This window comes from Coregonus lavaretus (genome assembly GCF_964263955.1).
Source record: "Coregonus lavaretus genome assembly, chromosome: 2".
Classification (NCBI taxonomy): domain Eukaryota; kingdom Metazoa; phylum Chordata; class Actinopteri; order Salmoniformes; family Salmonidae; genus Coregonus; species Coregonus lavaretus.
The window spans coordinates 5,562,257-5,586,972 of NC_139989.1; the positions used below are offsets into that span (position 1 = coordinate 5,562,257).

The 24,716-nt window shown below is 43.7% G+C and overlaps 1 protein-coding gene across 1 annotated transcript in view; it reads right to left on the reverse strand.

Annotated features, from left to right (window-relative positions):
- The window catches only part of LOC311104449 (A-type potassium channel modulatory protein DPP6-like), a gene marked incomplete at its 5' end in the record, with an annotated part of 187,995 nt that overhangs the window by 67,371 nt on the left and 95,908 nt on the right, over positions 1-24,716 (reverse strand). Inside the window, one exon of the mRNA XM_084146287.1 lies at positions 8,484-8,598. Within this exon, the coding sequence (XP_084002413.1) occupies positions 8,484-8,598 (115 nt within the window). The remainder of the gene's footprint in view (positions 1-8,483; positions 8,599-24,716) is intronic.

The following is a 24,716-nucleotide window of genomic DNA, read 5'->3' on the forward strand; positions in this document are numbered from 1 at the left end:
AGTGCACAGTCGCACAAAGGGAAAATATGGTCCCTGTAATCCAATCATACTGCATCCGTGGCGGAATGTATATGGATTGGATGTTTGTAACATTTTACATACAGTGGGGAGAACAAGTATTTGATACACTGCCAATTTTGCAGGTTTTCCTACTTACAAAGCATGTAGAGGTCTGTAATTTTTATCATAGGTACACTTCAACTGTGAGAGATGGAATCTAAAACAAAAATCCAGAAAATCACATTGCATGATTTTTAAGTAATTAATTTGCATTTTATTGCATGACATAAGTATCTGATACATCAGAAAAGCAGGACTTAATATTTGGTACAGAAACCTTTGTTTGCAATTACAGAGATCATACATTTCCTGTAGGTCTTGACCAGGTTTGCACACACTGCAGCAGGGATTTTGGCCCACTCCTCCATACAGACCTTTTCCAGATCCTTCAGGTTTCGGGGCTGTCGCTGGGCAATACGGACTTTCAGCTCCTTCCAAAGATTTTCTATTGGGTTCAGGTCTGGAGACTGGCTAGGCCACTCCAGGACCTTGAGATGGTTCTTACGGAGCCACTCCTTAGTTGCCCTGGCTGTGTGTTTCGGGTCGTTGTCATGCTGGAAGACCCAGCCACGACCCATCTTCAATGCTCTTACTGAGGGAAGGAGGTTGTTGGCCAAGATCTCGCGATACATGGCCCATACATCCTCCCCTCAATACGGTGCAGTCGTCCTGTCCCCTTTGCAAAAAAGCATCCCCAAAGAATGATGTTTCCACCTCCATGCTTCACGGTTGGGATGGTGTTCTTGGGGTTGTACTCATCCTTCTTCTTCCTCCAAACACGGCGAGTGGAGTTTAGACCAAAAAGCTCTATTTTTGTCTCATCAGACCACATGACCTACCATTCCTCCTCTGGATCATCCAGATGGTCATTGGCAAACTTCAGACGGGCCTGGACATGCGCTGGCTTGAGCAGGGGGACCTTGCGTGCTCTGCAGGATTTTAATCCATGACGGCGTAGTGTGTTACTAATGGTTTTCTTTGAGACTGTGGTCCCAGCTCTCTTCAGGTCATTGATCAGGTCCTGCCGTGTAGTTCTGGGCTGATCCCTCACCTTCCTCATGATCATTGATGCCCCACGAGGTGAGATCTTGCATGGAGCCCCAGACCGAAGGTGATTGACCGTCATCTTGAACTTCTTCCATTTTCTAATAATTGTGCCAACAGTTGTTGCCTTCTCACCAAGCTGCTTGCCTATTGTCCTGTAGCCCATCCCAGCCTTATGCCGGTCTACAATTTTATCCCTGATGTCCTTACACAGCTCTCTGGTCTTGGCCATTGTGGAGAGGTTGGAGTCTGTTTGATTGAGTGTGTGGACAGGTGTCTTTTATACAGGTAACGAGTTCAAACAGGTGCCGTTAATACAGGTAATGAGTGGAGAACAGGAAGGCTTCTTAAAGAAAAACTAACAGGTCTGTGAGAGCCAGAATTCTTACTGGTTGGTAAGTGATCAAATACTTATGTCATGCAATAAAATGCAAATTAATTACTTTAAAATCATACAATGTGATTTTCTGGATTTTTGTTTTAGATTCCGCCTCTCACAGTTGAAGTGTACCTATGATAAAAATTACAGACCTCTACATGCTTTGTAAGTAGGAAAAACTGCAATATCGGCAGTGTATCAAATACTTGTTCTCCCCACTGTACATTGTATGTTGTGTATGTCAATGTGTGTGCATTTGTGAGCGTGTGTGTCTGTGTGTGCATCCACTTAAGACTGGAGGTCTGTTGAGATTTGAGTTCCTAATTGTGTTACTAGAGTTAAGGAAACATTCTCTAGAGGCCATATCAGCTTTCCTTTATCAGGAACTATAACCTGCAGCCATATTAATATTCAAAAATGATAAGGTGATATTATTATACATTATGAGCGTCAATCACTGCATGCGTAATCTCTTACAGAATATAGACCAAAAATTAACAGAAAATAAAAAGAAACTGAAGGCAACTGAAACCAGATAAAACCAATGTATTTTCCTCCTACAAACATCCAGAAATAACTAGCTAGAACTCACTAGAATTCTAGCCAGCCTGCCACTTGGGTTCTGTATGATTGCAGGGGTCAGTGCGTGCTCTGCAGGACAGAAGTACCTATTCTAGGCCAGTAACAGCCTTTCCCAGGAAGAGCTGGAGGCAGAGACAAGTGGTATACAAGAGAAGCAGCTCCAATGACTGGATGTGTCTAGCTCCTCCTCTGACGACCTCAATGAGCTGTCAGCATGTCAGTTAATCAGTCAGAATGTCAGCCAGTCAGTCAGTCAGTCAGTCAGCATGTCACTCCTCAGTCATAGAAATACTCCAACCCCCGAAAGACAGTGGAGAAACCTTGACCCACTTGCATTGACGTAGAGAGCATGTGCCATCCCTGTGGTACAGATCGATCTGTGACTTAGATACAATGACAAGCTGCTCTCTCTTGTGAGTAAAGAGGGAAGTTGAGGTTGTGAAAACAAAGTGCTTGTCAGGAGCCAGTGTTTTTACTCTGATGTTTGGTGGGGATACATGTATCAACAAACTTCTGTTAGTGAGTGGGAGAAGACCTGCCATCTCAATTCCTAACAGCATTTATATGTCTTCTACTGTAACTCTGAGGTACAGATGGATCAGTTGTCTTGTTTAAATTACTATTTACTGCATTGAGCAGTACAGAATAGTTCCAGAATAGCGAGGGGCGGGTTACCAGCTGGAAGCAGTAATTTTGCTGCAGGATGATATGTATCCATTTGCACAACTGGACTACAGGTTGTGCAGTATGTTCAGGGAGTTGGACTCCCATCTTATCCTTAAAAAATACACCACACTCAGTCAAAGCAATGTATTGGTCTTCAAGGAATCACTTTAAAGAAGTGGAGAAAGCCAGAAGAAGATTAGAAGTGCAGAAATCACTCAACCCCATCATCTGGTATTTGTTTTGGGTTGTTGTGGATAGCTAATTAATCCACTAAATTTCCTAAAGCCTCTTTTTATTAACGAAGGGATTTTTTATAATACCATTTGATCAAATAGCCCTCCAAACTCCCAGGAATGGGCAGTCTGTGAGAGCCCAGTGGGATTCCGTTTGTGAAAAGACTTGGACCATAAACGGGAGTTCTGCTTGGGCACACTGTAGGAGTTGGGAGGGAGGCGGGGGAGGATTTAGGGAGGGATGCAAGCTGTTCAGACTCCACAGCCCCCTCGGACTGCCACTGTCCCTCTATGTTCCAGAAGGCAGGCCAGTCCTGGCAACCCAAATGCACAGAGGGTGTGAGGGAGTCTGAGACCAGACAAGGCAACGGCAGAGGGGAACAGTTTGTGCCAGAATATGGTTTAGCACTGCCAACTCCAGACACATTGCCCCAGACGGCGTTCCATCCCTGGATACTCCATGAAGCCTGTCACTTTAAACTCTACATTTCCCCTCACAGCAGTCTCAAAAATACAGCTCTTAAAATATGAAAGGAGGAGGAGGAGAAGGAGAAGAAGAAAACAGTTCACACCTACAGTAGGAACTGACAAGGTGTTGAGACCCTTTGGCATCTGGTACATTACAGTACTCTAGTGCTGCAGTTTAAATTGGTTTATTGTACTCCATCTACCACTGGGTAGTTCGCTACAGATTCAGTTACCTGTAAACTACTATGGATTGAGAATTATGCTAATGAAAGGTTGAATGTCTTCTATGCTTTCTGCCATTCACGGTAGGCCATATACCTTATGCACACTTTCTCTTTGATACAGTTGGTTTGGTGGGCCCATGCATCGGATGAAAAATATTGAGGGGGATATTGAAAAACTACAGTATATTTTAGGATGCTAAATCAAGGTTGGAAAAGTCCAGATAAAACTCTGGTAGGAAATACAGTGTGCCCACATGTTGACTCTAAAGACTCCACCAGTAAAAGTAATTAAAACAACACAGCAACCCTATAACTTCGTTATACCTCCAATATATTGGCAGTTATACTGATCAATATGGCTCCTCCTGAATATAAAAGCACATCAAGACGCTCCATGAGCTAAAAAATAAACAGATGGCCTATTGATTTGCTTTTCATGTAAATCTTCCCAAACAGGTTGTCACGATCGTCTAAAACAGGAGACCAAGGCGCAGCGTTGCGAGTGAACATGATGACTTTAATTAGAAAAGCACGTCAATACAAAACAAAAGACGAAAGTGAAGTCCAACAGTGACAATGACTGAACTTGGAACAAAAACCCACAAATCCCACCGGAAAACATACAGATTAAATATGGCTCCCAATCAGAGATAACGAGCCGACAGCTGACACTCGTTACCTCCGATTGGGAGTCATAGACCAAACCTAGAAACGAACCCAACAGAAAGGCAAACCTAGAAATATACACAACAGAACTACCAACATAGAAATACACCCAAATACCCAACAAAACAAAATACACCCTGGCTCAAATACAAAAGTCCCGGAGCCAGAGTGTCACAGTACCCCCCCTAAAGGTGCGCACTCCGGGCGCACCAGCATACAGTCTAGGGGAGGGTCTGGGTGGGCGTCTGTCCAAGGTGGCGGTTCTGGCCCTGGTCGTGGTCCCCACCCCACCTTAGTCACTATCCGCTTCCGTAGCCTCCTCCACATGACCACCCCCCAACTAAACCCCACTGGATTAAGGGGCGGCACCGGACTAAAGGGCAGCACCGGACTAAGGGGCAGCACCGGACTAAGGGGCAGTACCGGACTAAGGGGCAGCACCAGGATAAGGGGCAGCACCGGGCTAAGGGACAGCACCGGACTCAATGGCAGATCCTGGCTGGCTGGCTCTGGCGGGTCCTGGCTGGACGGCTCTGGCGGATCCTGGCTGGACGGCTCTGGCGGATCCTGGCTGGACGGCTCATGGCTGGCTGAAGGATCTGGCTGCTCATGGCTGGCTGACGGATCTGGCTGCTCAGTCCAGACGGCCAGTTCAAACGCCTTAGGGCAGACGGGCAGTTCAGGCCCCGTTGGGCAGACGGCAGACTCTGGCCGTCTGAGGCGCACCGTAGGCCTGATGCGTGGTGCCGGAACTGGAGGTACCGGGCTGAGGACACGCATCTCAGGGCTAGTGCGGGGAGAAGCAACAGGGCATGCTGGGCCCTGGGGACGCACATAAGGGCTAGTGCGGAGAGCCGGAACAGGGCATGCTGGACCCTGGGGACTCACATAACGCCTAGTGCGGAGAGCAGCAACAGGACGCACAGGACTCGGGGAACACACAGGAGGCTTGGTGCGTGGTGTAGGCACTGGTGGTACTGGGCTGGAGCGGGGAGGTGGCGCCGGAAATACCGGACCGTGCAGGCTTACTGGCCCCCTTGAGCATTGAGCCTGCCCAACCTTACCCGGGTTGATGCTCCCCGTCGCCCGACCAGTACGGGGAGGTGGAATAACCCGCACCGGCCTATGTGGGCGAACCGGGAACACCATGCGTAAGGCTGGTGCCATGTACGCCGGCCCGAGAAGACGCACTGGTGGCCTGATGCGTTGGACCGGCTTCATGACATCCGGCTCAACGCTCAATCTAGCCCGGCCGATACGTGGAGCTGGAATGTGTCGAACCGGGCTATGCCTGCGTACAGGAGACACCATGCGCTCTACTGCGTAACACGGTGTCTGCCCGTACTCTCGCTCTCCACGGTAAGTCCAGGGAGTAGGCGCAGGTCTCCTACCTGACTTCGCCACACTCCCTTTAAGCCCCCCCCCAAGAAATTTTTGGGTAGTACCCACGGGCTTCCAGCCTCGACTCCATGCTGCCTCCTCATACCACCTCCTCTCGGCTTTAGCTGCCTCCAGCTCTTCACGAGGGCGGCGATATTCTCCCAGTTGTGCCCAAGGACCCTTTCCATCCAGTATCTCCTCCCAAGTCCATGAATCCTTGATAGGCGTCCATAAATCCTGTTGCCGCTTGACACGCTGCTTGGTCCTTTTATGGTGGGTTTTTCTGTCACGATCGTCTAAAACAGGAGACCAAGGCGCAGCGTTGCGAGTGAACATGATGACTTTAATTAGAAAAGCACGTCAATACAAAACAAAAGACGAAAGTGAAGTCCAACAGTGACAATGACTGAACTTGGAACAAAAACCCACAAATCCCACCGGAAAACATACAGATTAAATATGGCTCCCAATCAGAGATAACGAGCCGACAGCTGACACTCGTTACCTCCGATTGGGAGTCATAGACCAAACCTAGAAACGAACCCAACAGAAAGGCAAACCTAGAAATATACACAACAGAACTACCAACATAGAAATACACCCAAATACCCAACAAAACAAAATACACCCTGGCTCAAATACAAAAGTCCCGGAGCCAGAGTGTCACACAGGTCTGAAAGGTCATTCTGACTGTTAGAGAAGCTTAGAGTGGCTTCAGAAGAAAGACCAGGGAGTCAAGGCCCATGGAAAATATATGTGTGTGTGCTAAAAGCAATTGGTTGTGTAAATGCCTTCTGTGAATGTCACCACTTATAGAACAGGGTCCGCAGAGGCGTAGCGCAGTTTCCCCCGCAATAAATATATAAACTCAGCAAAAAAATAAACGTCCCTTTTTCAGGACCTTGTCTTTCAAAGATAATTTGTAAAAATCCAAATAACTTCACAGATCTTCATTGTAAAGGGTTTAAACACTGTTTCCCATGCTTGTTCAATGAACCATAAACAATTAATGAACATGCACCTGTGGAACAGTCGTTAAGACACTAACAGTTTACAGATGGCAGGCAATTAAGGTCACAGTTATGAAAACTTAGGACACTAAAGAGGCCTTTCTACTGACTCTGAAAAACACCAAAAGAAAGATGCCCAGGATCCCTACTCATCTGCGTGAACGTGCCTTAGGCATGCTGCAAGGAGGCATGAGGACTGCAGATGTGGCCAAGGCAATAAATTGCAATGTCCGTACTGTGAGATGCCTAAGACAGCACTACAGGGAGACAGGACGGACAGCTGATCGTCCTCACAGTGGCAGACCACGTGTAACAACACCTGCACAGGATCGTTACATCCGAACATCACACCTGCGGGACAGGTACAGGATGGCAACAACAACTGCCCGAGTTACACCAGGAACGCACAATCCCTCCATCAGTGCTCAGACTGTCCGCAATAGGCTGAGAGAGGCTGGACTGAGGGCTTGTAGGCCTGTTGTAAGGCAGGTCCTCACCAGACATCACCGGCAACAACGTCGCCTATGGGTACAAACCCACTGTCGCTGGACCAGACAGGACTGGCAAAAAGTGCTCTTCACTGACGAGTCGTGGTTTTGTCTCACCAGGGGGGAGGTTGGATTCATGTTTATCGTCGAAGGAATGAGCGTTACACCGAGGCCTGTATTCTGGAGCGGGATCGATTTGGAGGTGGAGGGTCCGTCATGGTCTGGGGCGGTGTGTCACAGCATCATCGGACTGAGCTTGTTGTCATTGCAGGCAATCTCAATGCTGTGCGTTACAAGGAAGACATCCTCCTCCCTCATGTGGTACCCTTCCTGCAGGCTCATCCTGACATGACACTCCAGCATGACAATGCCACCAGCCATACTGATCGTTCTGTGCATGATTTCCTGCAAGACAGGAATGTCAGTGTTCTGCCATGGCCAGCGAAGAGCCCGGATCTCAATCCCATTGAACACGTCTGGGACCTGTTGGATCGGAGGGTGAGGGCTAGGGCCATTCCCCCCAGAAATGTCTGGGAACTTGCAGGTGCCTTGGGGGAAGAGCGGGGTAACATCTCACAGCAAGAACTGGCAAATCTGGTGCAGTCCATGAGGAGGAGATGCACTGTAGTACTTAATGCAGCTGGTGGCCACACCAGATACTGACTGTTACTTTTGATTTTGACCCCCCTTTTGTTCAGGGACACATTATTCAATTTATGTTAGTCACGTCTGTGGAACTTGTTCAGTTTATGTCTCAGTTGTTGAATCTTGTTATGTTAACCTCCCCCCTCCCCCCTCCCCAATAATAATAATAATAATAATAATAATAATAATAATTGAATAGATCTTGCGGGGGTTTGTGCTATGACAGTGAGGGTCTGTGTATAAATATAGGCTACCGTGTGTGAAATTTTTATAAGTACCCCTGTGAGAGACTGAGGCACTATATGTAACACAGTAAATTGTGTTTGTGTAAGTGTTTGTCAGAAAGAAAGAGTGAGTGCACATACGCAGGAATCTCAAACTACATTCAGTGATTATGTTTCGTCGTTACGGGAGAGTACAAGCCAACTGCACCTATAAGCGCAATTTCTCTGCATGTTAGAAAAAATCTGTCGATGTGCCCTTGAGCAAGGCACTTAACCTTAATTTGCTCCAGGGGCGCCGTACTACTATGGCTGACCCTGTACAACAACACGCGCATATGTCAATATTTATTACCAAATCGTACGGGAGTCAACCCTGTCTCCCCTCCCCTCTCCCCTCCTCTCCTCCCCACCTACCTGGTGTCAGCAGGATGACTGAGGTGACGATCAGGGAGCAGATGACCAAAATGACCAGCAGGGCGATTGCAATTCCCTTCCAGTTCCTCTGAGGAGGGTTACTCCCCACCAGCTCCTGGTCAGACAAAACAGACAGAGAGAAACACACGGTCAGAAAGAGAAAGAGAAGAGATAGACAATCAGGGAAGGAGAACAAGAGAAAGAAAGGTTGTGGAGGGTAAGAAAAGCAACGGGAGAAAGAAATGAGAAGTGGGTAAGGGAGAGAGAAAATAATGGAGTGATACTGTCTGTTAGTTTAAAGAGTAGGGGGAAATAATAACTAATAAAAGAGAAATGGAAGGAAGGAAGGAGGGAGGGAGGGGGAGAGAAATGCGGACAACTAAAATGAATGGGTCAGTCAAGGACGGGCGTGGACTACAGAAACACCACAAATTCTCAAGGAGAATCGCCATGAGCAAAAGGCAAGAAGGAGGAATGGAGGTGTGTGTGTGTGTGTGTGTGTGTGTGTGGGGGGGGGGGGGGGGGGGGCATCACTGGCAAACAAATGTGACAGATAAAAAAATGAGCTTTTGGAATATTGGTAACTTTGGCCGTCAATAAGCTTTTTGTTAGAAAAAGGATTTTAAATTATGGAGCAACCTTGAGCCGTGTTTTAGGAGAAAACAAATGAAGTTATATCGTAGGTTTAATTAAATGTTAAAGTATAAATATCTAATTTGACTAACGGTCCCTGATGGGTATGGAGTGAGTGGAATGAGAAAAGGGTTTTCCTTCTCCTTTTTGCCCCAATAATAATCCTTATTATTTATGATTTTGCAAGACATTTATTTTGCCAGTAGAATTATGATTGATAGTGGTAGCACTGAATAGATTTGTCCTCATAAATGTTATTGAGGCTTATACCTGAACAACAGCAGCAACAACAAAAACATGAAACACTGGCCTACATCAACCCCAAACGTAAAAAATCTTAAACAAAGACGAAAGAAAGTTGGACAGTTCAAGTCCAATAAACAAAAACACCCAAGCTAGGAGAGTCTTTGAAAAGGACATTGAAAGCCTAAAACATTAGCTGAATTAATAACTTCTTAATTAGTTTACGGTGGGTGGGGGGCTAAAAAGTCCTGAGCAGAGGACGTGCAGAGAGGATCTGTGGCTAAGGCCTTAATCAATAGAACCCCCCCACACACACGCGCTCTAATGGTCTGGTCTATGAGGTAAGCCTTTTAGTGACCCTCTTCCCTCCTTAATTGAACAGAGCGGCAGACATCATTAGCCTGGAGAGAAGAAGAGGAGCAGGGGGCTTTTTACCACACCGCCCATTTCACACACTCATTAAAACCAGCAACCTGTTTTACCACAATCCCCGGTAGCGCTCTGGCAAAACGGGGGGTGCTTTCACAGGAGTCACCGCCGAGGGCTCGTCACGCCAGGCGGATGGAGAGTTAGTAAACAACAACACTGATTCCACAGAACCACCACAAACACACTACAAGACCCATACTGTTTCAGTTCTAACCAGCCTGAGTAGACTACTTTAGGATGTAGATAGAATGGCAGCGCAACTGTTTCAGTTCTAACCAGCCTGAGCAGACCGCTTTAGGACATAGTATGGCGGACAGATATATCCCTGCCATTGAGCAATTTTGTTTTATCAACTTTTGCTTTGGGGTTCCGGGGCTGCAACCCTGTGAGATTTTTTGGGTAAAACGACTGTGAGAAGGTCACGTCTGGTGAAATGTTAAAAGGTTGGTGGAGTACTGCAGAGATGGTTGTCCTTCTGGAAGGTTATCCCATCTCCACAGAGGAACTCTGGAGCTCTGTCAGAGTGACCATTGGGTTCTTGGTCACCTCCCTGACCAAGGCCCTTCTCCCCCGATTGCTCAGTTTGGCCGGGCGGCCAGTTCTAGGGAGTATCTTTGTGGTTCCAAACTTCTTCCATTTAAGAATGATGGAGGCCACTGTGTTCTTGGGGACCTTCAATGCTGCAGACATTTTTTGATACCCTTCCCCAGATCAATGCCTCGACAAAATCCTGTCTCGGAGCTCTACGGACAACTCCTTATACCTCATGGCTTGGTTTTTGCTCTGACATGCACTGTCAACTGTGGGATCTTATATAGACAGGTGTGTGCCTTTCCAAATAATGTCCAATCAATTGAATTTACCATAGGTTGACATCTCAAGGATGATCAATGGAAACAGGATGCAACTGAGCTCAATTTCGAGTCTCATAGCAAAGGGTCTGAATACTTATGTAAATAAGGTATTTTTGAATTTTATACATTTGCAAAAATTTATAGAAACCTGTTTTCGCTTTATCATTATGGGGTATTATGTGTAGATTGATGAGGAAAACAAATAATTTAATCAATTTTATAATAAGGCTGTAATGTAACAAAAGGTGGAAAAAGTCAAGGGGTCTGAATACTTTCCGAATGCACTGTAAATTGTAACTTGTCACTCCAGGGTTTTTTGGGGATCAAAATGTGGCCTAGGTTGTAGGTGCAGCGGGTCCGTGGCCAATGGCGTGTACTCCGACTGAACATTTTAGAGACCCTCCACTTGGCCACAGAGACAAAATGTTGCCATTTTGCCATGGGGTGGAGCAAAACTTTTACGGTTTTAAAGCTAGTTTCCTGAAATTCAACACATTTTGCCATGGGGCTTGTCTGTACGAAAAGCTGCCTCTCTCGCCCTGTTCTCATTCTAGCCCTGTTCTCCCTGCACAGTGTGCACGCGAGCGCCTTCATTGTCATGCTCCTGGAGCATGCCCGGACAAGTTCTCAGTCATGGTCAAGTAGTCAGGAGGTTATCGGCGCTTCCGGCTGTTAGTACATTACCAAGTGTGCGTTATTAAACAGTAAGTTACATTTCATGTCACTGTTTATAATGTATTTCCCTGTACATTTGTAAGGTAGCACACCAAATCAAATCAAATTTTACTGGTCACACACATATTTAGCAGATGTTATTGTGGGTGTTGCGAAATGATTGTGTTCCTAGCTCCAACAGTGCAGTACTATCTAACAATTATGCATATTTCTCTCAGAGTTGAGTAAGTCTGTAATGTCGTGTATGTCAGCAGCTAAATGTGTTAATTAGCTAAGGAATCTAGCATGGCGTATCTGTAGCATGGTTAGCGCCTTAGCACTTCGTATTGTGTATATGCATAGAGAACATCTGTACAGCATCATTTTTAGTAACCACTTATACGCAAATCTGTTTAGTTATTACCACAGAGGGGTTATAAAATGTGCGGCCCGTCCGTGGTAGTTCTTTATTAGTGGACGACGGGTCGCGGCCATACCAGTCATTTTAGTTATATAAGAAGTTATTATACACCCTGTGTATTATATTAGTGTATTGCCTATGCACACTATTTGGGTTATGATAGCACTCCAGTGTGCCTTTTCAGTGTATTAGGACTGTTTACAGAGTCAGTAATTATTAGTTGATTAAGCCTAAAATGGCGCCGGTGCATGTTACTTCAGTAATTGTGTTGGCTCCCATCCTTTCCTGTGTGTTAATGGGAATTCAATGAGATTCCATCCATTCAGTTATTGTAATGGCCTAGTGGTCATTAATTTGTTACTACTGTGGTGCTTTAGTTTAAGCCTTTTATATGTAGTAACTTGTTATAGTCATGCTCTCATAGTTTATATTGTCAGTGGTGTTATGCGATGTCACTGTATAATAGCTGTATATTATTCCTGATATTGATGGCACTTTGTTATTTGCTTCCTCCTATAGGAAAACCACACATCCACATTCACTTTCACACACACAAGTGTCAAGCCAGAGTGGTGTCAAGCCATAGTGGTGTCAAGCCAGAGTGGTGTCAAGCCATAGTGGTGTCAAGCCATAGTGGTGACAAGCCATAGTGGTGTCAAGCCATAGTGGTGACAAGCCATAGTGGTGTCAAGCCATAGTGGTGTCAAGCCATAGTGGTGTCAAGCCATAGTTGTGTCAAGCCATAGCCCTGTATAGTGCCTTCAGAAAGTATTCATACCCTTGATTTATTCCACATATTGTTGTGTTTCAGCCTGAATTCAAAATTAATTAAATATAGTGCATTCGGAAAGTATTCAGACCCCTTGACCTTTTCCACATTTTGTTACGTTACAGCCTTATTCTAAAATTGATTAATAAATACAAATCCTCATCAATCTACACACAATACCCCATAATGACAACGCGAAAACATGTTTTTAGAAATGTTTGCAAATGTATTGAAAGTTAAATACAGAAATATCTAATTTACATAAGCATTCACACCCCTGAGTCAACACTTTGTAGAAGCACCTTTGGCAGTGATTACAGCTGTGAGTCTTTCTGGGTAAGTCTAAGAGCTTTACACCCCTGAATCTATTTTCAATTCATGCTGTAACACAACAAAATGTGGAAAAAGTCAAGGGGTGTGAATACTTTCTGAAGGCACTGTACATCCTGTGCTGTTATAACATTGTCAGTTATAGTATGTACAGTGCCTTCAGAAAGTTTTCACACCCCTTGACTTTTTCCACATTTTGTTGTATTACAGCATATACTGTCTATCTTCAAGTAAACTACAAGCCTGTGTCTTCCCATCAATGCGTTCTGACCGACGCCCGGAGGCGAACACACCCATACCAGAAACCTTAGAATGATACAGTCCTTTAGCCCTCCACTACAAGGTCCATTATCTTTTCTACATATTTTATAGCTGGTTTTAGTTGTTGAAGTTTACACTGACAATGTTTTACCATCCTGAAATGCTATTTTTTAATCATATTTTTTGGAGTGGCGGCAAGGATTTAAATATAGGGGAAGCCCAGATCGCCCACTGTGTACAGTTAAAGTTATATCCTGAGTGGCGCAGTGGTCTAAGGCACTGCATCGCAGTGCTAACTGTGCAACTAGAGATCCTGGTTCGAATCCAGGCTCTGTCGCAGCCGGCCGCGACCGGGAGACTCATGGGCGGCGCACAATTGGCTCAGCGTCGTCCAGGGTAGGGGAGGGAATGGCCGGCAGGGATGTAGCTCAGTTGATAGAGCATGGCGTTTGCAATGCCAGGGTTGTGGGTTCGATTCCCACGGGGGGGCAGTATTAAAAAAAAATATATATATATATATATGTATTCACTAACTGTAAGTCGCTCTGGATAAGAGCGTCTGCTAAATGACTAAAATGTAAATGTAAAGCAGCACTGAGGATGATTGTGCCAATATGAGAGGATAAACATCACACTGTTTTGGAGAACAGATTAGGGATTTTACATAAGACCCAATATAATAGACCTGCACTCACCATAACACCTACACAGTAGCATTCAATTGTAACACATCAGGGTTGCACACACACACACACACAATTATTCATAACAAACATGAAGAAAGACACTAAAGTCGCGGCAGACGCTACAGCTTTAGAAACATATTCCTCAAACAGAGGAAAAAAACTCCTTGATAAGATCTTCACTTCTCAGCTTCAGAAGACAACAGAGAAGCAGAGAGATCAGAGACAGAGATAATAGATGGGTTCCTTTCTGGTCTGGGTCATGTTTATCAATTGAGACTTTACCCTGGGTAGTACTGCAGGGCCTTGCTTCACACCAGTAGTGAATGCAGGGCTTCTACTGTGACAAAGCATGAGCGTTGTATTGTAAACAGCCCGTGGGTAGTCACAGCTGACTAAACAAACACATCAATATACAAAAACGCTTGCAGGGCTAGGATGATCCAACGCTGCAAGACAATTTGAAGTATTTTTAATTTGAGATAATTATGACTGCGGGATGGAGTCAATCCCCTAGTACTATTTTTCCATGGATATGCTCTCCTGTGAAAGTCAGAATCAGGTGTTTACTGTGTTTTGTTGTACAAACGTGTAAATCCTTTGCCGATTGTTAGAACCTGATTGAACTTGCAAATACATTTTAAAGCGCATCGCTTTTGCATGCTTGAGTAAACATTTGACTGTCATTAGGTTTAATTGAGTTTCGGTGCCAAGTGATAACACAACCAAAACGGAGTGACATTTTTAACTGCTAGAATATATTGGTCAGCCAGGTTATCTGAAAGAAGAAACATATTTCCATTTTCATCTCTGATCAGTAGAAAGTGTTTTTTTTCTCATACGAAGACTTGTACAGCATTTGTGCAATCTAATAAACACCAAATAAACAAGAGGAGGAGGAAATACGGACGTTCCAGCATCAGGTACTATGAGCAGCGGACTTCACTGACAGGTTGTAGTCTAATCAATATGCAACCGCCTTGAGAAAGGTGTGTTACTCTAGAGAAGAGTGCAAGCTACACAGGAACCTCTCCCTCCATATGAACCTGAAATCTCCAGTGAAAGCTACTCTGATGCTTCCCAGACTATAGACAATATCAGTTCATCTCTGTGTACCTTCCAGCAAAATTGAATGAAAGTAGGGGGAGTTTTAATAATCACTGAATGATTTCTGCTCTGGACTGAGAGTCCGCAACGGTAACATACTGTATAGTATCACTGTGCATTAACTCGTGCAGTGAGAGACAGGGGAACAGTGCTGTGCTGGGTATTCTGAAGCCTATCTGATGGAGAATGTTCTCCTGCATTAAGAGATGCCAGTGTGCCATGGTGTGCATAGCTTCATTAGCTTATTATTCTGAACCGTTGCAATGTCGGAAACTTTGTAGGAGTTGTGTGTAGGCGGCTGCATCAATACCGTAAAACCATAAAGTCCTCTTTCCACGGCAGTATTGCCTCAAACTTTGTATTGCTAGTTTTGTCAATTGTATTAGTTTATCCTCTATTTTATTAACGACCATCATTGTATTAATACTGTGGAATTCACCACAGGTTTGGACAAATATATTTCTCCCCCATATATTGTGTAGGGACTACAGAACATGACTTTACACTCAATTTACAAGAGGCCTATACATAAAATTCAGCCCTTGAGGCTCCAAATAATATAAAACGGGCTATGTAACCCTAAGCTAACCTGAGCTAAACCAGAACTACTGAAATTCCTTTGCTAAGAAACAGGAAATGTTTCCTTGACATAGTAATAACAGAGTGGATGCAATAAACAGAAAATACATCAATGTAGTTTCCATGTCTTATTGTCCTTAATTGTGTGACACACGTGTTTATTCAACTGAGTGGGACCTGAACACACCAGTTTCTTTATACATCAACATGGATTTTACACTTGCTGCCTAAGGCTTTGTGATCTCAAATATTAAAGAAAGATGCATAGCATGATTAGCTCAGTTAATTTTCCTATCTAGGGGAGAGGAGGGGCTCAATTTATTCCTTATGCACTCCAATATGTCTGAGAACGATGTTCAATGGGTATCTGACAGGCAGGTCACAAATGCTCGGCAATACCCTACGGAACAGCCTAGGAGGGCCAAGAAAATGATTTTGTGAAGATAAGCTGTCATCCATCTCAAAGAACATGGAATTTGGTGGCAATTTTCCATTTAGTTGGAAAATAAGGTTCCACATTCATTCTATGGATGATACTGGACAAAATAGCAGTCGTTTCAAGCCTGCCTTTGAGTCACCGTCCAGAGAAGAATCCCATTTAGTCAGCTTGTACATAAATCACTCACATGAAAATGAATGGTTTCGTGTTTCTTATTGTCAACTATCGAAGTATTTTCGACAAGATATTCATATCAAATTAAAATGTTTGTTAAGAAAGGCTTCCAACGTGATCAGATGGAAGAAATTACGAACATAACTCAAACGTTCATGGCAGTCTAAATGTAAAATTAAGACATAAAAGTTGTTATCTCACTCAAATATAGGCTACACTTTCACTCCTGAGAGACCATTTGAAGGGAACCTGTGAATTGAGTAACAATTTTGCTATCAAAATGGATGGCCAATCCAATTAAGGGGAACATTAAAGTCCAATGTACTGGTGGTGATGATATAATGAGCCCTCACTGACACATACGGTACTGTGTACAGCAACACAGGCTGTCCCTCTGGCTAAGTCTGGGAACTCTCTCCTAGAGCTTCCATCTTCCTCACAGTCATGTGTTATAACACAGTTTACTTTCCCACACTGGTGTATTTATTCTTTGGGGTTAATATACAAGCACAGATAGGCACACAACCAAAGAATGATTAACAAGATCCCCATAGCCTAATTTCCTCTCGGACTGAAGAGTTGGGAGTCTTCCTCCTAATTAGCACAAAGTAAAGTCCAACTAGGGAGTGTAGTTCTGGAGAATCTGTTATACATTCCAGCATAGATAAGGTAAACTAAACTAAATACTGTTCTTCAGCGGAGGTGAAGACATGGTGACATTTACAAGGACATCTCAGATGAGACGTGAGTCTTACATATTGGATAGAAAGTGCATTATAGGCCTATCTATCTAGGACTGCAGCAGCAAAATACCCTGTAGTGTGTTAGTTAATGTATTCATTATGAACAAGAAGTACAAATGACTTGTGGTGTTCCGAGTCAGAAATGGGATGTAAAGCCTAAAAATAATATACGCTACTGTTTCTATCTACTGTGTGACGCATGTGATTAGGTCAATTGTTAGCTGTGGACTACATCCCATGTAATTTCTGATTGGCCTCCACTTTTCATACTATGACACAACACAGACACGATGTGACTAGTCACACAATACCAGATTATATTCATTCAGATTGTGGATTCAGAGTAGGGTTGGGCGGTATCCAGATATTCATCCCGTTTCTGTACCATACCGGGGTAAATGGTATTACTGGAAGTGCACACAAGGGGCGCTATTTCAAAGCTATTTATGCACAAAACAATTTAGGCAACAGGGATCTTGATCCAGGATGGGATTGAATGTCTCTGTTGTAACCAAGAAGCTTGATCTTGATATCAAGCCACTTAGCTAGCAAGTTAGCAAACCAAATGCATAGCTGGAGCCTTGAGCTGCATATAATTTATTTGACACATCTTAGATTTCTTATAGTTATACTTAACTTACCACACTGGAGTATTTGTCCTTTGGGGCGCACCCCCGCAGCCCCCGTCGGTATTTCGAAATATACAGTTTATACCGTATATCGGGATATTGCCCAAGCCTAAAGTTCACAGTACAGTGAAACTCTATAGTCCATCAGAACTATAGTAGGCTACATCAACGTTTATACAGGTAGGCCTATGGACTATAATACGCTGCCATTTCCAGTATGGAAAGATTCTTATATCTAGAATATCTTTAACGCCATATCTGATTTCAATAGGTGCTGCCTGAAATGGCTTGCCATTAGAGATACTGGTCCCCTTCCAGGCTGATAAATGGTAGTCTTTGGTTTCGATTTCTCGAATGTGACGATCCATAGATGTGGCTCATTAGGTGGGCGCCACCAGCACAAAGAGTATCGAGCCAGCCATCTCCAACGGGGTCTCTGGAACCCTCCCTTAGTGATCAATACACAGTTTCCCCTTTATTATCTACTGGTTACCTCATCTTTTCACCAATCTCACAAACTCATAGAACTTCTGAAACTGTTCAGCAGATTCCTCAGCCAGAAGGCAATTACACTTCCAGTGCCCAAGACTTTGTGAGCTCCCTGAACACAGCAGCTAACCTTCCCGATCATGCCTCTGTGATCTGCAATTATGAGAATGATTAGCACAATTATTTGGGCAGCCGTCTGCCATGTTTAGAGGTGTGGGGGTGGGGGTGGTGGGGGGGAGTGACTGTAGAGAGGAGGATGGAGGTGGTGAAAAGAGGAGACAAGTCAACACTATATTCTTGGCAGAAGGTTAAGTAAACAACTGATTAAAGGCTGTGAAGAAATCAATGCAAGAACTGGAAAACGGTTCAACAAAAAGCAGTGTGGACCTGAATGCAGACTGTATAGAAAGGCAACTAAATTATTCTGTGGAGAATTCTCTAAAAGGAAGCTGGTGATCTCCTTCAGCAGTGAATGGTTAGATCTCAAACTGAAGTTTATTTTCTTTGAGGGGAGTTTTGACGTTGGAAGAAAAAAAGACAACTTTTCATAGAAAATAAAGTTGGACTGGGATCCTGTCATCAGAACAGGCCCTGAAGCCTAGGCTGCGGGTGGAATAGAGTTGCCTCCCTGAAATCCAACATTGGGGTCTGTGGTCTGGGCCTTTCTGCCTGTGGTGCTATGATTCTGCTCTGCCTCAGGACATAGCTGCCTCACGTGGGGAGAGAGCTAGAAGCTATCCAAGACCTGTTGTACAATCAGAGGAACCCAAAAAGCCCAAACAAATAGAAAACTAGGGTGAGGTGGGGAAAAGAGATGTGAGCCTAAAGTGTCAGTATGTTTCAGAATGACTTGGTATTGTAACCAACTGGGTAAGCAAACCCAGGTCATCAGCTTTCGTTCATCATCAAAAGGTTTTGCCAACTGCAGCAATCCCAAACATCTACCATAGTCATGTTAAATTGTCCATCGGTTATATTAATTAAGTATTTCCTCAGTCTACCACCATTTGAGGGTAGGTATACAGTAAGTGTGTCTTAATTGGAAACGGCACCATTGGGACTAATGGCAGAGGACGAGAGGCTCCATGGAAGCCAGCAGTAAGTAAAGTCAGTGGAAGGGCCTGCAGCAGTGTGGAGTCAGCTATTATTACTACTGCTGTTTAGCATTAGCTCTGAATCAGGCCTAATTTAATGTTGCGTGATATTGCTGGTAGGAGTTGGGCAAAGTGACAATAATAATACAACTATCCGTAGTCATATGTAAGAGCCAGTAAACAACGTTTGAGACCAAATAAGAAGTGAGGAACATGAAGTTGACGAGAGAGAGATAGTAGTGTTTATTTACAGTGTTCAACAGGTTTAATAGTGAAGTGTACTGGTAAGGGTTGGGCAGTAGCTGACATCATTTGGGTATCGGCGATGATTTTTCAATTTGTCAGAGCAATGATAATATTGTCAGTACCATTGGCAGTGTAATACCAATAAAAATAACAGTGCTTGTTGTGTTGACCTTATAGCCACACAGCAGTCCACAACATTCAGGCTTTGCTGTGCCTGAGCAAGAGGAGAGATGCAATCTGCTGTCCTCCCGCAACCTTGAGTATCACGGTTCAGTCATAATCCTCAAAAACAGAGGGATTGTTTTTTTCCCATTTCAGCCTTCTCAGACTTACTTCATTTTCCAGAATATTATTAGATTAACCTCAGGGCTGTCCAAATCCTCTCACTTTTGTTTTGACTGATGTTATGTAAAAACAAATATTTATCCGACTAGTGTTTTCTGAGAAGGGTTCATCTTTAAAAAACCAATGCTAAGCATAAAAGACGGTGCACCCCATCTTTTTAAGGGGTATCAGGGTGTATCCTAGTCACATGCCACACAGTTAAAACCCATTCTGTAAAACCAAGTCTGGCGGACCACGGAGGATGACAGAGACATGAATAAACAGTGTCTGTGCCTCCTATCTGCTCACGGGGAATTTGATTGTTTGATTTGAGAGTGATTCATTTCCAGTCCATTACAGAGGCTCAGAGGGTGCGACAGCCAACTGACCTCTTGCTGTAAAATCTATATGAAATGGCACAGCGTGCTTTGACGCCTGCCAAAGTTAGTTACAGGAGAACTGAGTTATATACTCAGTCATGGGATAGGCCTATAGCTGGAGGGTCGTAAATGTTGTCCCTCCTGAACAAGGAAGCTGAACAGTTGGCAAAGGATGGAAATTACCATTCTGAAGCATGTGGAAGGTAGGGTGATCACTTAATATCAAAACCACAGATTTCAACCAATGGCAACTCTAATGTGGGACACCAAAAGCTTTTATTGGTTTAAGTGCATGTAAATGTTTAGCAGTACACAATAGTTTGAATGATGAGGATATTCATGGGAAAATGCGATGTTCATCTGTTCATCTGCTTGGTGCACATGAGGTAGACAGGTCTATGCTGATGAGTCACTTGTGTGAGAGAACTACTCCACACTAATCTCATGTATAATGGATGAATGGACGCTTGTGTTTTTCTGTTGTTTGTTGGGAGTGGGAGGCTATAAATATTTCTTGATAAAATCCAGAACGCTATGTTCAGTCATGAAGGATGGATCATAAACCGGGCTACAGTTTCATTTTGTTTCATCACAGTCCATCAGTGTGTCCAGGATGGTAGAGATCCAGACAAATTAAGAGCAGTCTCCATTTGGCGAGCCAAGGAATGTCAATGATCTGGGCTTTTTTCCCTCAAGCCTGTGCATCTCCATTTCCCCTCTCATCAAAATGTATTCAGGATCTATCAACACAAGTCAAACAAATTAGAAAATACATAAATATATTTTTTTGATACTATTTTATATATGTAACGTAGACGTAAACCTAATTTCCTGCCACCTTTAGTGGAATTGAGATGTGTGTGATCATTGCATGATCAGTCAACATATATTGAATTCACTGATGGAATGGTTTATGTGGTGTGCCACAATCGGAAACACAAACCTACTGCACTGATGGAATAAAAACCCTTATAGCCAGTGTCAAGTCCTATAACAGTCAAAGTCCTCAATCTATTTCCAGGAGGAAGACATGCAACCAATGTTTCATCCTCGGCTGCTGTTGAGCCGCATTTCAACCCAGTCGAAAAGGTATCAACAGTTACCAATGTTTGTATCAAAAAGTTTGGGGCAAAGTTATTAAAAAGTAATCTGAGGAGAGAGGGCGAGAGAGAGAGAACTGGCCAAATTGCAAGACTTCAAGGGCAAAGCAATGCGCCCTGTCCATACTCTGAGGGATTGTTATTCACGCCTGGCCACAGCGTATGTATGTGTGTACCTCCCAGGAACATGAAGAATTGAAAAGGCTCTTTACCGTTGTTGTTTTCTATCAGCCTTCATTCCCACACTGCACGCTAGTCATGTCACTCTGAGAAATAAATTGATGCCATGGAAACAATACGCACAGGCAGACACGCTCTGGGTAATGAAATGGGGGCATGAGAAAGAAGGAGCCCCATGCTCCTATTGACATTTACCTGTGCTAATATGGTCGGAGGTTTCTATAGCAAGGTCAATGTTGTAGGCTACTGCCAAATTTTATATGAAATCAGATGGTTCATCATGATGGGCAACATTGATCAAAAGCACATCAGAAGGTTCCTTTAAGGCTAAACATCTTATTGATATTGCAAACTGTAGAAGGACACAAGAGAAAGTCTCCCATAATAAAGTATATGAACGAAGAGACTTTGGCCAAGATGCATGTGGCCTAACTTTGAAATCCCCAAAATATATATACACACGTTTGGAAGGAGTTCACAGGGTGCCTGCTGGGAAAATGTACCATTCACTCTGAATTGAATTATTTTCAATTTCTTAGTCTGTTTGTTATGTTCTCATGGCAACCCTGGTGAAGCCAAAAGTAGTTTGACACAGGATTTCTATCTCGCCACCTGTTGTTGTTGATTTATTCATATTAATCATGTTCCACAGTCCCCTGAGAATATGAGAGCACAGCCTGCCTTTTAGAGTAGCCACTGACAAATATCACACCTGGATGTCTATGCAAAGTCCACATAAAATATTACAAATGGTGAGAGGCTAGATTGTCCTAAACACATCCATCTACATTTTGATGAAACTTTATTAAAGTCAATGAAGTGAATACACAGACGCTCAGAAATACTAACATATATTTACAGAAGGACAACCACTCAGACACACACGTCAGTCTCACAACCGCCCATCCTCCGTACCACTCCCTTTTCCAGCGATAAATAAATGCGAGAAACCGGTCAATTATAATAAATTATTTATAATGAACAGCATGGTGTGAAATGGAACTGTTAAATTATATGCAATGTCTAAATCTGGCTTCTCTACGGCCTCTGCATGATGAATCAACGCCCAGTGTGGGGACAGACAGCCCATCTCAGTATGGAGCGCAGTTCACAATGCATGTAGACCTACAGTATCCTTTCATCATGGTAACTTTTTCCTTGTGACAGGTAGGCCTACATTTGCTGCAGCATAGCCTATGCTACGGTAATATAAAGAAAGAATGCGTGTTTAATTTACCCATCTCCATCTGGCTTTCGGGGGTCATCTTGTTTTTTAATTGTAAAGATGCATCAGGCTTGAAGTTTTGATCAAAGCTTTAATCAAATCCAGACAGGGTTATTTACATGCTTTATAATGCTTTTGAATGATAAATCCGGTTTTGATGGGAAATACCGGGTTACCCGGGAGAAAAGGGATTTATTCTCAGGATGGAACAATTGTAAAATACTGGAAAAATATTCAACCCTACCACACACACACACACACACGATTCAAGCTAGTGGATAAACTCCCCAGCTGACTCTGGTGTGTTTGAGCAGGGTTGGCTCAAAAGCCTGCACACACAGTAGCTCTCCAGATGGAGGGTTGATGGACCACGCGTTTTATAGAGTAGCCTATCTGTGCAGTATTTGACTTTGTGGAGGGTTAAGTGCCTTGCTCAAGGCCACAACGGCAGGAGACATACTGTAAAACATGGGATAAGAGACCAGTAGCCTTCCATTATCAATACTAGGGATAATAATTCACATTATTTTGTGAAGTGGTTCCTTGAATCATACAACACAATTTTCAGTCACCTTTTTGGCCCATGGTGTTACAGACCATTTGTTATTTTTGGACAAAGTGACTTGAGCTTTCAGATAAGTAAAAAATCAGTCCTATTTGTCCGAAGGACAAGTGGCTAAAAAAGTTTTTGTCAAGCCCTGTTAGGTCTCCATTGGTGTATAACAGTTGGCTCATCATCATGGTGACTATTGGCTTCCTTGAAATGCAATCATGATGTAACATGTCTACATCTAAGCTCAACCCACAAAACCACTTATAAACAGTCGTCACTGTACTTAACAGGCTTGTTTTGTTCTGACTAGAAGGCTCAAGCTCAACCAGATAAAGCATTTGAAATTATTTCAAATAGTATATGAACCCATGTCTACTACAGGGTGTAATTATACTCAACGGGGACCTTTATCGTCTTGCCTTTAAAACTACTGCAGTACCACTGAAAACACAAGACAGTCAAGTGAGCATCATCTCAGTTCCAAAACAGTCACTCCTCTGTGCCGTGATCCTGACTTTTTCCCCAGTGCAGAGCCCCAACAGAATACCTATAATTCAAGCAATGGATGACCCAATCGGGTTTGACGGACATGGCCGGTAGAGCACAGCTAACGAGCCCTGATGCAGAGGGCTAAGGTTCCGAGTCGGTGGAGTGGTCCAGACAGGTCAGACACATCGAGAAGTCTGCGAGGGGAAGCAGAGCGAGGAAAGTGCAATGGATTTCCAGTGCTCTGCTGATCCGAAGCCAGGGACCTCAGTGATGGCATTTTGTAGGTGTATAACTGGTAATGGTGTGAATATATTTGTGTTGAATATGCATGAGTTTAAATACGCATCTACAGTACCAGTCAAAAGTTTGGACACACCTACTCATTCAAGGGTTTTTCTTTATTTTTACTATTTTCTACATTGTAGAATAATAGTGAAGACATCAAAACTATGAAATAACACATATGGAATCACGTAGTAACCAAAAAAGTGTTAAACAAATGAAAATATATTTTATATTTGAGAATCTTCAAATAGCCACCCTTTGCCTTGATGACAGCTTTGCACACTCTTGGCATTCTCTCAACCAGCTTCACCTGGAATGCTTTTCCAACAGTCTTGAAGGAGTTCCCACATATGCTTAGCACTTGTTGGCTGCTTTTCCTTCACTCTGCGGTCCGACTCATACCAAACCATCTCAATTGGGTTGAGGTCGGGGGATTGTGTAGGCCAGGTCATCTTATGCAGCAATCCATCATTCTCCCTTATACAGCCTGGAGGTGTGTTGGGTCATTGTCCTGTTGAAAAACAAATGAGAGTCCCACTAAGCCCAAACCAGATGGGATGGCGTATTGCTGCAGAATGCTGTGGTAGCCATGCTGGTTAAGTGTGCCTTGAATTCTAAATACATCACAGACAGTGTCACCAGCAAAGCACCACCACACTATAACACCTCCTCCACCATGCTTTACGATGGGACCTACACATGCTGAGATCACCCGTTCACCCACACCGCGTCTCACAAAGACACGGCAATTGGAACCAAAAATCTCAAATTTGGACTCCAGACCAAAGGACACATTTCCACCGGTCTAATGTCCATTGCTCGTGTTTCTTGGCCCAAGCAGGTCTCTTCTTCTTATTGGTGTCCTTTAGTAGTGGTTTCTTTGCAGCAATTTGACCATGAAGGCCTGATTCACACAGTCC